This window comes from Corylus avellana, chromosome ca5 (assembly GCF_901000735.1).
Source record: "Corylus avellana chromosome ca5, CavTom2PMs-1.0".
NCBI lineage: Eukaryota > Viridiplantae > Streptophyta > Magnoliopsida > Fagales > Betulaceae > Corylus > Corylus avellana.
In genome coordinates, this window is record NC_081545.1 from 920,698 (window position 1) to 933,796 (window position 13,099).

A 13,099-nucleotide genomic window follows, 5' to 3' on the forward strand; every position below is an offset into this window, starting at 1 on the left:
AAGAGAGCTCTGTTGCACCCAATTACCTGTCTATCAAGTTGCTCAACTTCTCCATCCGTACCCAAATAATCTACTAACAGAAACAATTAATTAATTTCATAGAATAGATAGGGGCAGGAAAGTGACAGGATTCTTTAGAGAGCCTGAACCTCTCTCCATCGAGATCGTAAACGAACAGAACAATTTTGTGGTAATTAATAAAGTAAAACAGCATTAAACATCTTTTTTTGTTTTTGTTTTTGTTTTTGTTTTGTGTGTGTATATATATATATATACGACTTTGTGCATGTTATGAGGTAAGATATCACCATCACATTCAAATGCTTGTCATTTGTATCATGTAGCCTATAAAACATCAGTAGTTCACAAAACTCAGCGACGGCACCAAGAAAATTGACTTATTTGATTGCTGTTATTTCAACAAAAGGAATCAGAGTGTCTGATGCTAATCATATATGCCATGCATGACATTATCTGATGCTAACTGTTTGTGATATTTTTTCGAAAGAAAAAGGGAATTAATTATCAGGGTATCTGATGCTAATCACTTATGCAATGATGATATTATCTGTTACTACCTGTTTGTCTGCTTGTGATATTAATTAAGCTAAGAAATCTCATCTCTAGCATTATAAATTTTAAGGAAACCCGAAGTTTGCATACAAACCCCTGAGCCTTATTGTACAAGCTTCTCCAAGGTCCACAATGATCCCATGGCCCTCTTCTCCTCCTCTCTTTCCTTGCCTCTTTCTCCTTCTTTTAATGGTGATATGTTGGAAGAGATATAAAGCCCGAGGTCCAATCCTGAAGTTACCACCAGGGCCCGAGGAAGCTTCCTCTTCTAGGAAACTTGCTTCAGTTGATTGGCTCAGGTTCAGTACCAAATCATTCCTTGAGAGATTTAGCCAAGACATATGGACCTGTTATGCACCTAAAGTTGGGTGAGGTTTCCTTTGTAATCACTTCATCGCCAAAAGCAGCTAGTGAGGTGATGAAGACACATGATCTTTCTTTTGCACAAAGGCCCGACGTTCTTGCTGCTGAAGTCTTCCCATTTGCTCATTCAGGTCTTTTTGCCTGTCCCTTTAGCGATTACTACAGGCAAATAAGAAGGATTTGTACCCAGGAACTCCTGGGTGCGCACTGCAACCACTTATTTAGATCAATAAGAGAAAAAGAGGTATGGAATCTTATCGAATCCATTTCCTCGTCTCAGGGACTTCCCATTAATCTCAGCGAGAAGTTATTGTCCCTGACAAATGCTTCGATTTCGAGGGCAGCATTCGGAGAAAAGTGCAAAAGTCAAAATGAATACATATCACTGGTTAAGGAAATGATGACGATTTGTTCTGGCTTTAATGTTGCTGATTTGTTCCCTTCACTTCGATTTCTTGGTTTCATCAGTGGGTTAAAGCCTGCATTGAAGAGAGTGTACCTAAGGATTGACAAAATTCTACAGGAAATAATCGATGATCACAAGATGGAGATGATGACCAATGGGACTACCAAAGACTACCTAGCAGGTAAGGAAGATCTTATTCATGCGCTTCTAAAAGTTCAGGAGTCGAGTGAGCTCAAACTGGATATAACACCCGAACACATTAAAGGAATCAGTATGGTATGATTTACAGTCTTAATATTGACATACTAACTAGATGATGTTGATATATATAGCTCAATGTTAATTTAATCTTTTTTCAGGATATCTACATTGGAGCAGGTGAGAGTTCAGCAACTACCTTAGAATGGGCAATGTCTGAGCTGATACAAAACCCAAGAGTACTGGAGAAGGCACAAGCTGCAGTGTGACAGGTCCTGATAGGGAAGAGGACACTGGAAGAGGCAGACATCCAACAGTTAGATTATGTGAAATCAGTGATCAAATAAACTTTAAGATTACATCCTCCTGTTCCCTTACTAATAAGAGAATGCAAAAAAAGATGTAGAATAAGTGAATATGACATACCAACAAAGACGAAAGTCTTCATTAATTTGGGGGCAATAGGGAGAGACCCAGAATGTTGGATCAATGCTGATTGCTTTCAGCCAGAGAGGTTCCAGAGTTCTTCTGTTGATTTTAAAGGAACAGACTTTGAATTTATTCACTTTGGCGCTGGGAGGAGGATGTGTCCTGGCTTACCATTCGGTGTTGCAACTGTTGAGTTTACACTTGCTCAATTGCTCTACCACTTTGACTGGAAACCTCCAAATGGAATGAAACCAGACGAACTTGACATGACAGAGGCTTTCGGAGCAGTCTGTAGGAGAAGGAATGATTTGTATTTGATTGCCACCCCTCCTACTGCCTTTCCTTATTGAGACTTAGTGTGGTAGACATTAATAAACTTTTATGCTACTTTGAATGTCAGTTTAGGTGTTACACTCCTCTGTCAGTGAAGATTTGCATGAATATATATGTAGGCCCTTTTCCTTGAAAATAAATTCCTAATTTCCTGCATGCCCACAAGACTACTTGAAATTGTTTTAGAAAACATGTACTCTTTTATACATACAATTTCACTGTGCTCCAAGCATGAGAATTGTTGGACTTTCATGCAATCATTTGAGCAGTACAACAGGAAGGGACCGATTTGTTAGCAGTTAAGCACATGCTTTAAGTACTGGTCGTGCCTTGTCTCTTCTACCACTCTCACCAAACAACTCCATCTTCTATTCCCCGATTCTGCTCCCTGGAAAAGTACCTTAATAAATAAATAAAAATGCCTAACCATTTTAGAGTCTGAAATGTTGGAGCGATAAATATATGGGGGAGTCTCCAATTGGGTCTTGTTTTCACAGCTACAAATTTGAGGAAGTCTCTAATTGAGAAGCAATCAACATGCATGTTCCCGACAACCATCATTCACCTCGGCAAAATCTCCAATTGAGTCTTGTTTTCATTGTTCTTGGAGTACCAGTGGACAATGTGATTTGTGAATTTGAATTGTTCACAACAGTCAAAACAACATTGTTTCTCTAACTTGATTTTGCGTTAGATTGAATCAGATCGCAGGACTCGCAAAAAAAGAAATGAAGGTAGCCGATCATGAGATCTCTTACCATTTCTGACTTGAAGAGCCCAACTGAATAAACCCAAAGAAAGAAATAAAAAAGGTCTCAGAGTACAAACACAACTTCCATTTTCAGAAATTGTGAAATGGAGGAAGAGAGCAAATATTTGCCCAAGGAGGAGAAAGAGACAGAGCAAGAGCTGAAGAAGTCTCTTGTAGTACTCGTTCTCCTTCTCACATTTGCTCTCTTCTTTTTTATTCTCAAATAATAGATTAGCTCTTGTTTTCATTTATTTCTATTTAGGCTTAATAGGGACCACCACCATCCATCTTCCCCATGGTTTCTCATCTTCCCCATGCGAAGATGAGAAACCATGGGGAAGATGGATGGTGGCGGTCCCTATTAAGCCTAAATAGAAACAAATGAAAACAAGAGCTAATCTATTATTTGAGAACCATCATCATCACCTTGCATCAATTTAGAGGCATTTCTAGTATTCTATACATATACATCAAAAAAAAAAAAAAAGTGGTCTGTTCATCCTAGTGAATGGTCCTAGTACCTCCTCCTTGGTAAAAGCCTAAGAGGTAAATAAAGAACACAATAATCTTAGGAAGCATAGCACCAAATTTGAAACCTTAATGTAAGAAATCGTTATACTTAATTTATTTTCTCAGTACAAATAAAACAATGGAATATTATACAACTTGCTTTAGTTTTGCTCTCAAAGTAAGTGTATTTCCCACTAAAAGCTAAGATTTGAAAGTTACAAGGTGAGATCAGGTGCAAGAAGAGGTCAATTTACAACAAGTCAACAACACAACCTTTATATGTTACATGGAAAGCTTAGGTGCATACAACCTTAGCATTTACCTCCAAATGCTTTCTTCTCATGCTAGGCACCAAAGTTGGTGGTTTTGGATTTGTCAAAGCCTGCTGGCATAAGACCTCTAGCTTCCATCTCACTACATAACATCTTTGCCTCTTGAATTTTTCCACACTGGCAAAGCCCACTGCAAATCTCAGATAAGCTGCCTGAATCAGGATCCATTGATCTCTCAAACATTTCCTTCAAGACTTGGACTGCTCCATCAAAGTCCTCATTTTTGCAGAAAGTCGATACCAACATTTTGAAAGTATGCTCATTTGGATGGCAACCACTCCTTAACATGCTATTATATATTTGAAAGGCACGCTCGGAGTTCTTTCTCATGCACTGACCACAAATAAGGGCAGAAAACGTTGAGGCATTTGGCACTAAGTTATGCTTATCAAGTTCCTTAACCAGATATGCCGCTTTCTTTGTCTTACCCTCCTTGCATAGTCCAAATATCAAGGCATTATACGTTAAAATATCAGCCTTAACTTGATTCCTCAACATCTCCTCATAAAGCTTGCTGCCCATCTCACTATTACCCACTTGGCTATACCCATTTATCAAGGTATTGTAGGTCACAATATTAGGAGTAACATTCGCGACCTTCATCTCAATGAAAACTCTATTAGCTTCATGTAATTTCCCTTCCTTGCAAAATCCATGGATAAGCGTGTTAAATGTAACCACATCCTGGTGCACCCCACTCCTTTCCATTGAGTTTTTAAACTTTACTGCAAAGCTCAACAGACCCTTACTGCAATGTCCTGCAATCAATGTGTTATAAGACACAGTATTCGGTCTAAAACCCATGCTCTCCATCTCCCTAAATGCCTCAAGAGCCTTCTCCAATTTTCCTAATTTACAGTAAGCGCACATGACCATATTAAGAGTATAAACATTTGGCGAAATCCTATGACGCCTCATTTCTCTATAGAATGCCAAAGTAATATCCATCCTGTGCAAATCAAGCAAAGAGCTCATGTAGGCATTACACGACTCAATAGTAGGGAAAAATCCATAATCCTTCATTCGACAAAAAGTATCAGTGGCATCCCTAAACTTCTTCATGTGCGCAAAAGTCTTGAAAAGTGAATCAAAAACACGAGGCGAAGAATCACACAAGCGGTACGAGTGTAGCATTTCTTCAAACAGATTGGAGGGTACATCTATGGAACCAGATACAATAATGTTCCTCAAAATGGACTCTGCAGATTTGAATTTCCGGTTTTTTGTGAGAATGTGGAGAATTATGGAATGAATTTCGAGGGAATGGCAACTGGGTTTTTGAATCCCAGCCCAGTTGAAAAACTCAAGGGAAAGAACATGGTCCTTCTGAATCTTGAGCAATACATGTTTCACTCTAAGTGGTGTTAGACCGGTTGATAACGAACTGAGCTTAGCCCAATCAGAGTGAATTAGGTGGCTGTGTGCAACGTTTATGAAATCAAGGTCTTGAGCTCTGGGCTCAGGGACTGTTCGGTGGGGTATTGGAATTGGTTGCCATTTCCTTTCTCCAAAATTCCCAGGGATCCTGGGTTTCACAGAGGAATTCAGCAAAGTCGAAAATCGACTGAGTGGAAAACTGTTATTCATAATTTCTTCATAAAACATATAAAAATGGGTTTTCCTTTTGGTACGCGAACAAGCCGAACAACTTTGTTGTATAACCAAAGCGATTCTTTAACTCAAATTATTTCGTCCTAATTCAACGAAATGTAAATGAAATGGAAGAGGGTCTTGACGAAAACAATGGGACTAACCTTCTTTGGACGCAGAGAACGAAGAAAATGGAGCTTTTGGGTTCACTTCGCTTTGCTTCAGACCTCTGAACCTTCACTGAGGCATAAAAAACACAAAGAAACGGCCTTTAAATTGCACTGAATGAAAAAGGAGAAGGAAGGAAGGAATGGGACCGACGACTGTCGTTGATATATACCAACTAACCAGTCGTATTGGAACGTAGTCGAGGATAGTCGTTTTTCGCTATTGATTGAGTAAACAACTGGAGTTGGTTTATTCGGTGCTCTCAATACTTAACAAGCCACAAGTCGTATAAGCTTGACATGTGACAACAAGTTGTTGTTCGTGTGTTGTGTCATGTACGTTTCACCTACTAATTCTGCGAGATTTTACGGTCATAAGTGAATTTTTACAGTATCGAGTTTGAGTTTGAGTTCGAGTCAAGTTAAATTGAATAAATACCGAGCAAGTTGTCGAACGAACTGAATTATTCATAGTCCTAATTTTGTTGCCGTAATTAGAGTACTACTTGAAGGTAGTAGGACGCTCATCCAATGTATTTGTTGTCAAGGCTCTCTCGCTTAGCCTTTTAAAGTGAAAATGTCATGACGCCTTTGTTGACACATTTTTTTTGGCTCAAGCACAGATCTTCACAAAACTAACTTCAGTTGAAAACTACAAAATTTGGGCATATTTGGTATATGAGTAATGCTAAATACTATATAATTTTATACAACATTCAGCCAACAATATGTTGACATGGCACTCATAACTAACTATTAAATACTTTTTTATTATTATTATTGTTTAACAATAATTAATTTGTCCTCAAGAGATAGCTCAATCGGTTAGGACCACGCCTAATGAAGCAAAGATCACTAGTTCGAATCCCTCTCCCCCTTGTGTAGACATGTCAAAAAAATTTTTTTTGATTTATTCAATGGTAAGTGCCACGTCATCATTTTTGGATAATGATTTGAAAAAACTATAGTATCTAGAATTGAATGGTTATTCATATGAAATAGCCATTCATTTCATTTGTTTGATTGCACACCAAACAAAGAATAAGAGATGGTCTTCCATTTCAACCTCTTATATTCCCAATAATATATACCTATGTATAATTACCATATAATCATCATTTATTTACGAGATAACACAAACTGGCTCTCGGTCTCTCTTCTCTTGTTTGTCTATTTGGGGGTTAGGAAATTATGTGAAAGGTGCTTTACTTGACTTGGCTCTCAGACAATATTTTCTCGAAATTACAAGGCATTTTGTATCCATGAACAAACTCACATGGGGTCTCATTAGCTCGTTTGTCTCTTTGTAAGATATTTTCATAGGAAGTAACAAGGTGCTTTCGCTTCAAACCGTGTTTCCCTCTTCTACACATGATTTTCATTAATTCTCTCAACAATAAGTGAAAAACAACAAGTAGTATAAGATTAGATTACATGGTTGTTTCATATAGATTACAATAATTGAGTCACACTTTTTCAAAATACATCTTGTTTTGAATGAGTCGTCTTCTTGGGTGTACAAACTTAAGTAACGCTTATAAAAGCCCTTCACTTGTAGTTCTTTCTTTACCAAAAGAGCAATAAACACAGTAAAAGATCATGGATAACTATTTTTATCAGTTCATGTTCATGCACTTCCTTTTTCTTCTCTCGTTGTTCCTTGTTTTACTCACAGGCTCTTTCTCTTCTCAGCAGCCACTTTGCCTTGAAGATGAGAGATCAGCCTTGTTACAATTCAAGGATAGCTTTACCATAAACAAGTTTGCTTCTGGTGATCCTTCTACATATCCTAAGGTTGCATCATGGACTCTAAAAGAAGGGAGCAATGATTGCTGCTCATGGGACGGGGTTGAGTGCAATGAGGACACAGGTCATGTGATCGACCTTGATCTCAGTAGCAGCTGTCTCAATGGTATCAACTTTACCAGCAGCCCCTTCCGCCTTCTTCATCTTCAAAGGCTTAATTTTGCTGATAATGAGTTCTACGACTCTCTAATCCCATTTGGAGTTGGCAATCTTTCGAGGTTAACCTATCTCAACCTTTCTGATTCATTTTTTTATGGACAAATGCCTAAAAGCTTGGCAAATTCATCTTCTTTGGCAACCTTGGATCTACAATACTCCTTGTTACATGGAGAAGTTCCAACCGAAATTTTTTTTTCTAGCAAATCTACAGTTTCTTAGCATAGCATACAATGAAGATCTCATTGGTCATTTGCTTGAATTTCACTCCAACAGTTCTCTTGAGGTTTTAACACTCAGGGGCATACGTTTTTATGGTAAACTACCTGCTTCAATTGGACAGCTAATTTCTTTATATTTTTTAGATTTTTGGAAATGCTATTTCTCTAGATCTATCCCACCTTCACTAAGTAATCTCACTCAACTCACTGATCTGGATCTGTCAAACAACAATCTTACAAGTCACATCCCTTCTTCCTTGTTAACTAACCTGACTCAACTAATTTATTTGGACCTCTCATTTAATAAATTGGTTGGGATGCTAGAGTTTGACATGTTTCTTAAGATCAAAAGTTTAAGTGTGCTTATGCTATCATCCAACAATTTGACATTGCTGACCAAGGCCAATTCAAATGATACTCTTCCACAGTTTCACACTCTAGGATTGAGTTCTTGCAACTTACGGAAGTTTCCAGATTTCTTACGTACCCAAAACAAATTGATTTGGCTTGAGCTGCAACACAACAAGGCTTAATACCCAAATGGATGTATAATGCAAGTATAGAAACTCTTTCAGCTATATTCCTTTCTGACAATTCTCCAATAGGCTTTGAACAATCTCCAATTGTTCTCCCATGGTCTAAGTTAGAAGTTTTTTTACTTGAACGTGCAGCTCCCCATTCCACAATCATCTATCAAAATTTATCAAGCCCAATGGAACTTGATAAGAGAAATGTCGCCATTGATTTGTAATTTGAGTTCACTTTGTATACTTGATTTATCGTATAACAACTTGTCTGGTATGCTTCATCTATGTTTAGGAAACTTCAATTATTTGTTAGTACTTAAACTGCGAAGAAACAACTTTAATGGTACCATCCCAAATACATGGGCAAAGGGAAGCAACTTAAGCTTGATTGACTTAAGTGAGAACCAATTCCAAGGTTAGCTACCAAGATCCATGGCAAACTGTATACTGCTAGAATATCTTCATGTTGGTAACAATCAGATGAATGACACATTTCCCTTCTGGTTGGGAACTCTTTCTCAGTTGAAGGTTCTTGTCCTTCGTTCAAATGGATTTCATGGTCGAATAAAGAGTCCTGAAACCAATTATACATTCCCCAAGTTGAATATCATTGATCTCTCTCATAATAGTTTCTCAGAAAATTTGCCTGCAGAGTATTTCCTACATTGGAATGCCATGAAAGTTGTTGGTGAAAATAAGTCGAAATACATGGATTTATCTTTTGGCAGATACGGGTTGGCTTCAAATGTCTAATACACAATTAAAATGACAAACAAAGGTGTAGATTTGGAGTACGAGAAAATCCAAGATGCGTTCACGGTCATTGATTTCTCAAGCAATAGATTTAGAGGAGAAATTCCAAAACTTGTGGGGAGTCTATTTGCTAAATTTTTCCAATAATGTTCTCACTGGTCATATCCCATCATCTTTAGGGAACTTGACGGATATAGAATCAATGGACCTTTCCCAAAACAATTTGCTTGGAGAGATACCTCAACAACTAACACAACTCTTTTTCCTTGCATCCTTTAATGTCTCCAATAATTGTCTCACAGGACCTATACTACATGGAAATCAATTTGACACATTTCATAATAGTTCATTTGGAGGTAATCCAGGATTGTGTGGAAACCCTTTATCAAAGAAATGTGGAGATTACAAGTACACTTCATTCTCATCTTGTCCCTTTGAAGAGAGTCAAAGCTCAGGGTGAATTTGGTTGGAAAGTAGTTGTCATTAGGGTATGGATATGGATTTGTAATAGGAGTTGTTATTGGGCAAATTTTGATTACAAGGAAATATGATTGGTTTGTGAAGATTTTTGGAAGGATGTAGCAAACTCCAAGAATGGTGAATTGGAAGTCATAAATTTAAATTTAGTTAAATAAATTGTTTTAGAGGAATTAATTAAGTTTTAGCATAATTGTATGGTGCTTGATGGAATTGTAAGCTTATAAAAATTTAAATGTAATATCTCACCATTTGTGTGAGTTTGCATGTGTATGTATGAGTTTGTTGTTTTTACTAACAATTGATAGCAAACAGCGCCATCAAATATTATATTCTCTTAAAATTGTAAATGGTTAATAATATCAAACATTTTTCTCAAGAAACTGGTGGTTAGTAAGACTAAGACCTATAATTAATCAAATAATTGTAATAAACCATTTGTCAAATATCACCGCTAATTAATAATGTAGATGCTTATGAAATAGATTCTTGTGGTGACTTCAATACTCCATGTTACATTTTTTGGATCAGCCCATAGTCTTTAATTAAGTAATTCACATAGTTGGATGATTGATGGACATTAATGGAGGTTCAGCTCTGATAAGAAAATCCTGTATATATATATACGCGATTTTTCGTACAGCCCAAACACTAGAAAATATTTTCCAGGGAATCATTTTTCAAGAAGAATACAACAGAAGTTGAAAGACGAACGGAACCAACTACTGTAGTTGCTAGTTGGTATGTATTGGGCGCTCTCAATACTTAAAAAACCATAAGTCGTATAGGCATATTGAAGACAACTCGTCGTTGTACTGCAAAAGATTGACGTAAGCACTAGGAGTAGCTTTTCTAAATTTTATTCTCTTCCTTAAATGTATGGAAAATTCTTAAAATACCACATGCAACAAACTCTCGTGGTGTTCTCTAAATTAATTAGGGAACTCTAAGTTAATCAAAAGTGTTATCTAAATTTAGGGTAGGATAATACTTTTGCTTATCTTAATATTATTTTAATATAAAAAAAGGCTTTTTCTTTTGTCTGTTTCCTCTCTCTTTTTCTTTAGCATTTATTTGAAAAGATAAGAAAAACTATTATAGAGTTTATTTGAATAGTAAATAAAAAGTATTTTAATTTCTTAATTTTTTTTTTTAAAAAAAATCTAAAAGAGAAAAGAGAGTAATTGTAAAGAGAGTTTAGTGGTGTGCGTTGGTTCTCTCATAATAAGACATACTTGCTACGTGCTAATACGACTTGAATGCCACTTAAAAAAAAAAAAAAAAAAAAAAAAAGACTTGAATGCTTATCCCTGCAAATGATTATCCTTACGAGCATAAGATAGAGCCCTTTTTGTGTTGTAGTCTTTATTTTCACCTTATTTGATTTTTCAAATATGAGAATAATTTTTATAAAGAGCTCATATATAAAAGGACAGAAATTTCCTCTAAACTAGTATGGAGAAAATATTCTTCAACCCATTTAAAATAGTGTCAAGTGTCTATAAATAATTAAAGCCATTAATAGCAGTTTACTAACTTAAACTAAATTTAATGTTTATTGATATTTAGCATTATTTTAAATGAGTTGGGGGATATTTCTTTCGAACTGGTTTAGAAGAAATTTCTGTCCTATATAAAATCAGTTCTATGTACCCTATAATTAACAACAATCCAAGTCAGCTTGTAATATTATGTATTTCTACTTATAACTTTTTTATCGTTGGTTTTGGAACAAACAATGCAATCCAATAATGAAAGCACTTTCTAATTTTTGGAAAACGTTCTCCACGTTGTTTAGTCTGATCTTGTATACTTTTTCAACTTTACTTTTTATAATTTTTCCACAACGCGTTATCTTTATGAACAATTGCAACTTTGTTTTAGTCTGATCTTGTACCTTTAACTTTACTTTTTATAATTTTTCCACAACGTGTTATCTTTATCAACAATTCTAACTTTGTTTTAGTCTCATCTTGTATACTTTTAGCTTTACTTTTTATATATAATTTTTCCACAACGTGTTATGTTTATGAACTATTACAATTCCTTTTTCTTTTTTCTACAAGCGCGTGGTCCACGACATAACCTTCTGAAGCAACATCATTATCATTATTATTATTATTATTATTATCTTAACAATCACAACAAAACTCAGTTTATTAACCAAAAAACTGTAAATGTGAAAGAGTTAAAAACATCTAAATTAAGCCCATTAAGTAGGCCCAAAAGGCCACATACACTTCTGATTATTATTGCTTTTATATATATATATATATATATGGTTCTAGCATTGTTGTATGTACGAGATAGAATGGGTTTATCTTTATTTAACAAGGATTAATCAAATGGTTAATTAGGAGTATCATATCAGCACTGTTGGATGATGGTTGGATAAAATTATAGTATCTAGCATTACTCTTAGTATATATAAACCCTTGTATTGGAATGATTATTCATATAGAATGACAATTCATTTGTTTGGTTGCATGCTATTTTCCACTAGCCACTATTTCCATAAAATGTGAACATATTATTAGAGTGAAAGAATATTCTGTTCTTAATTGATTGTTCCTAGCTTCCCAAAAAACAGGACCTTGTAATGCTTCTAGTACCAAAAACCTGGTTAATGTTATTGTTCACCCTTAGTTAAACCGGTTAATGTAACGTATTTTAAGTAGTTTTTTATTTCAAACACAAAAAAATCAAAAAAATTAAACTACTTATAACACATTATGTCAATGATAAAATATGTGATAAATTAGTGGAGATAACATTACTCCTTTCACAAAAGCATTTAGGAAATGCGAAAATAAGACATTATAGAAAGTGCTTTAATTATCATTTTCGGGTGCGTTTGGGAGTGCGTTTTTAAAAAAATAATCTGCGATTTTAAACCAAATCGTAATTTTAGGGTGTTTGGGATTGCGATTTTAAAAACGCAAATTTGAAAATCGCAAAAAAATCTGCGATTTCCATAAGCTGATTAGAGGGTGCTTATTTGAAAAAGTGCGAATTTAAAACAAAATCACGATTTCTATTAAAAAGATATTTGGCGCAATAGTTACCTTTTTTATAACGGAAATAAAAAAAATACCAAGAATACCCACTTAAAATATATTAAAACCCTTCTTTTCTCTTTTTTTTTTTTTTTCTCTTCATCCTCTCTGTCTTGTTCATCATTATTGGTAATTTGGTCATGAAACCGCAATTATATGCTAATGTTATCCAAACACTCAACTGATAAAAAAAAGTACTTTTTAGTATGTTTTACTAAACGCCTGTGCGATTTTAAAAAGTAGCGATTTTAAAAATGCAATCTTTAAAAATGCAATTTTTAAAATCGCACTTATTGAAATCGCATTCCCAAACGGGCCCTTCATCAGTTTTTCTATTTGGGCGTAGGAAAGCATGTGAAACGTACTTGACTTGGCCCTCAGAAAATATTTTCTCCAAGTTAATTAGCATACATTTTGGATTTATGAACAAAATCACTTGTGGTCTTAATTA

General features: G+C 35.4%; 2 protein-coding genes and 1 pseudogene across 2 annotated transcripts in view; 1 reads left to right on the top strand and 2 right to left on the bottom strand.

Moving 5' to 3' along the window:
* Positions 1-914, bottom strand: part of LOC132180609 (serine/threonine-protein kinase ZRK1-like) — a 4,966-nt gene extending 4,052 nt beyond the window's left edge. Inside the window, exons 1-2 of the mRNA XM_059593498.1 lie at positions 668-914; positions 27-70 (exon numbers count right to left, since the gene is read on the bottom strand). Of these exons, the coding sequence (XP_059449481.1) occupies positions 27-70; positions 668-914 (291 nt within the window). The remainder of the gene's footprint in view (positions 1-26; positions 71-667) is intronic.
* Positions 915-925: 11 nt separating this feature from the next.
* Positions 926-3,230, top strand: LOC132180610 (desmethyl-deoxy-podophyllotoxin synthase-like; annotated as a pseudogene).
* A 447-nt stretch (positions 3,231-3,677) lies between these two features.
* Positions 3,678-7,025, bottom strand: LOC132180611 (pentatricopeptide repeat-containing protein At4g26680, mitochondrial-like). Its single transcript, XM_059593499.1, has 3 exons — positions 6,929-7,025; positions 5,650-5,725; positions 3,678-5,420 (listed from the first exon to the last, which is right to left on the bottom strand). Exons 1-3 carry the CDS (start codon positions 7,023-7,025, stop codon positions 3,908-3,910), a joined length of 1,686 nt encoding a protein of 561 aa, XP_059449482.1. The 3' UTR covers positions 3,678-3,907.
* Between the last annotated feature and the right edge of the window lie 6,074 nt (positions 7,026-13,099).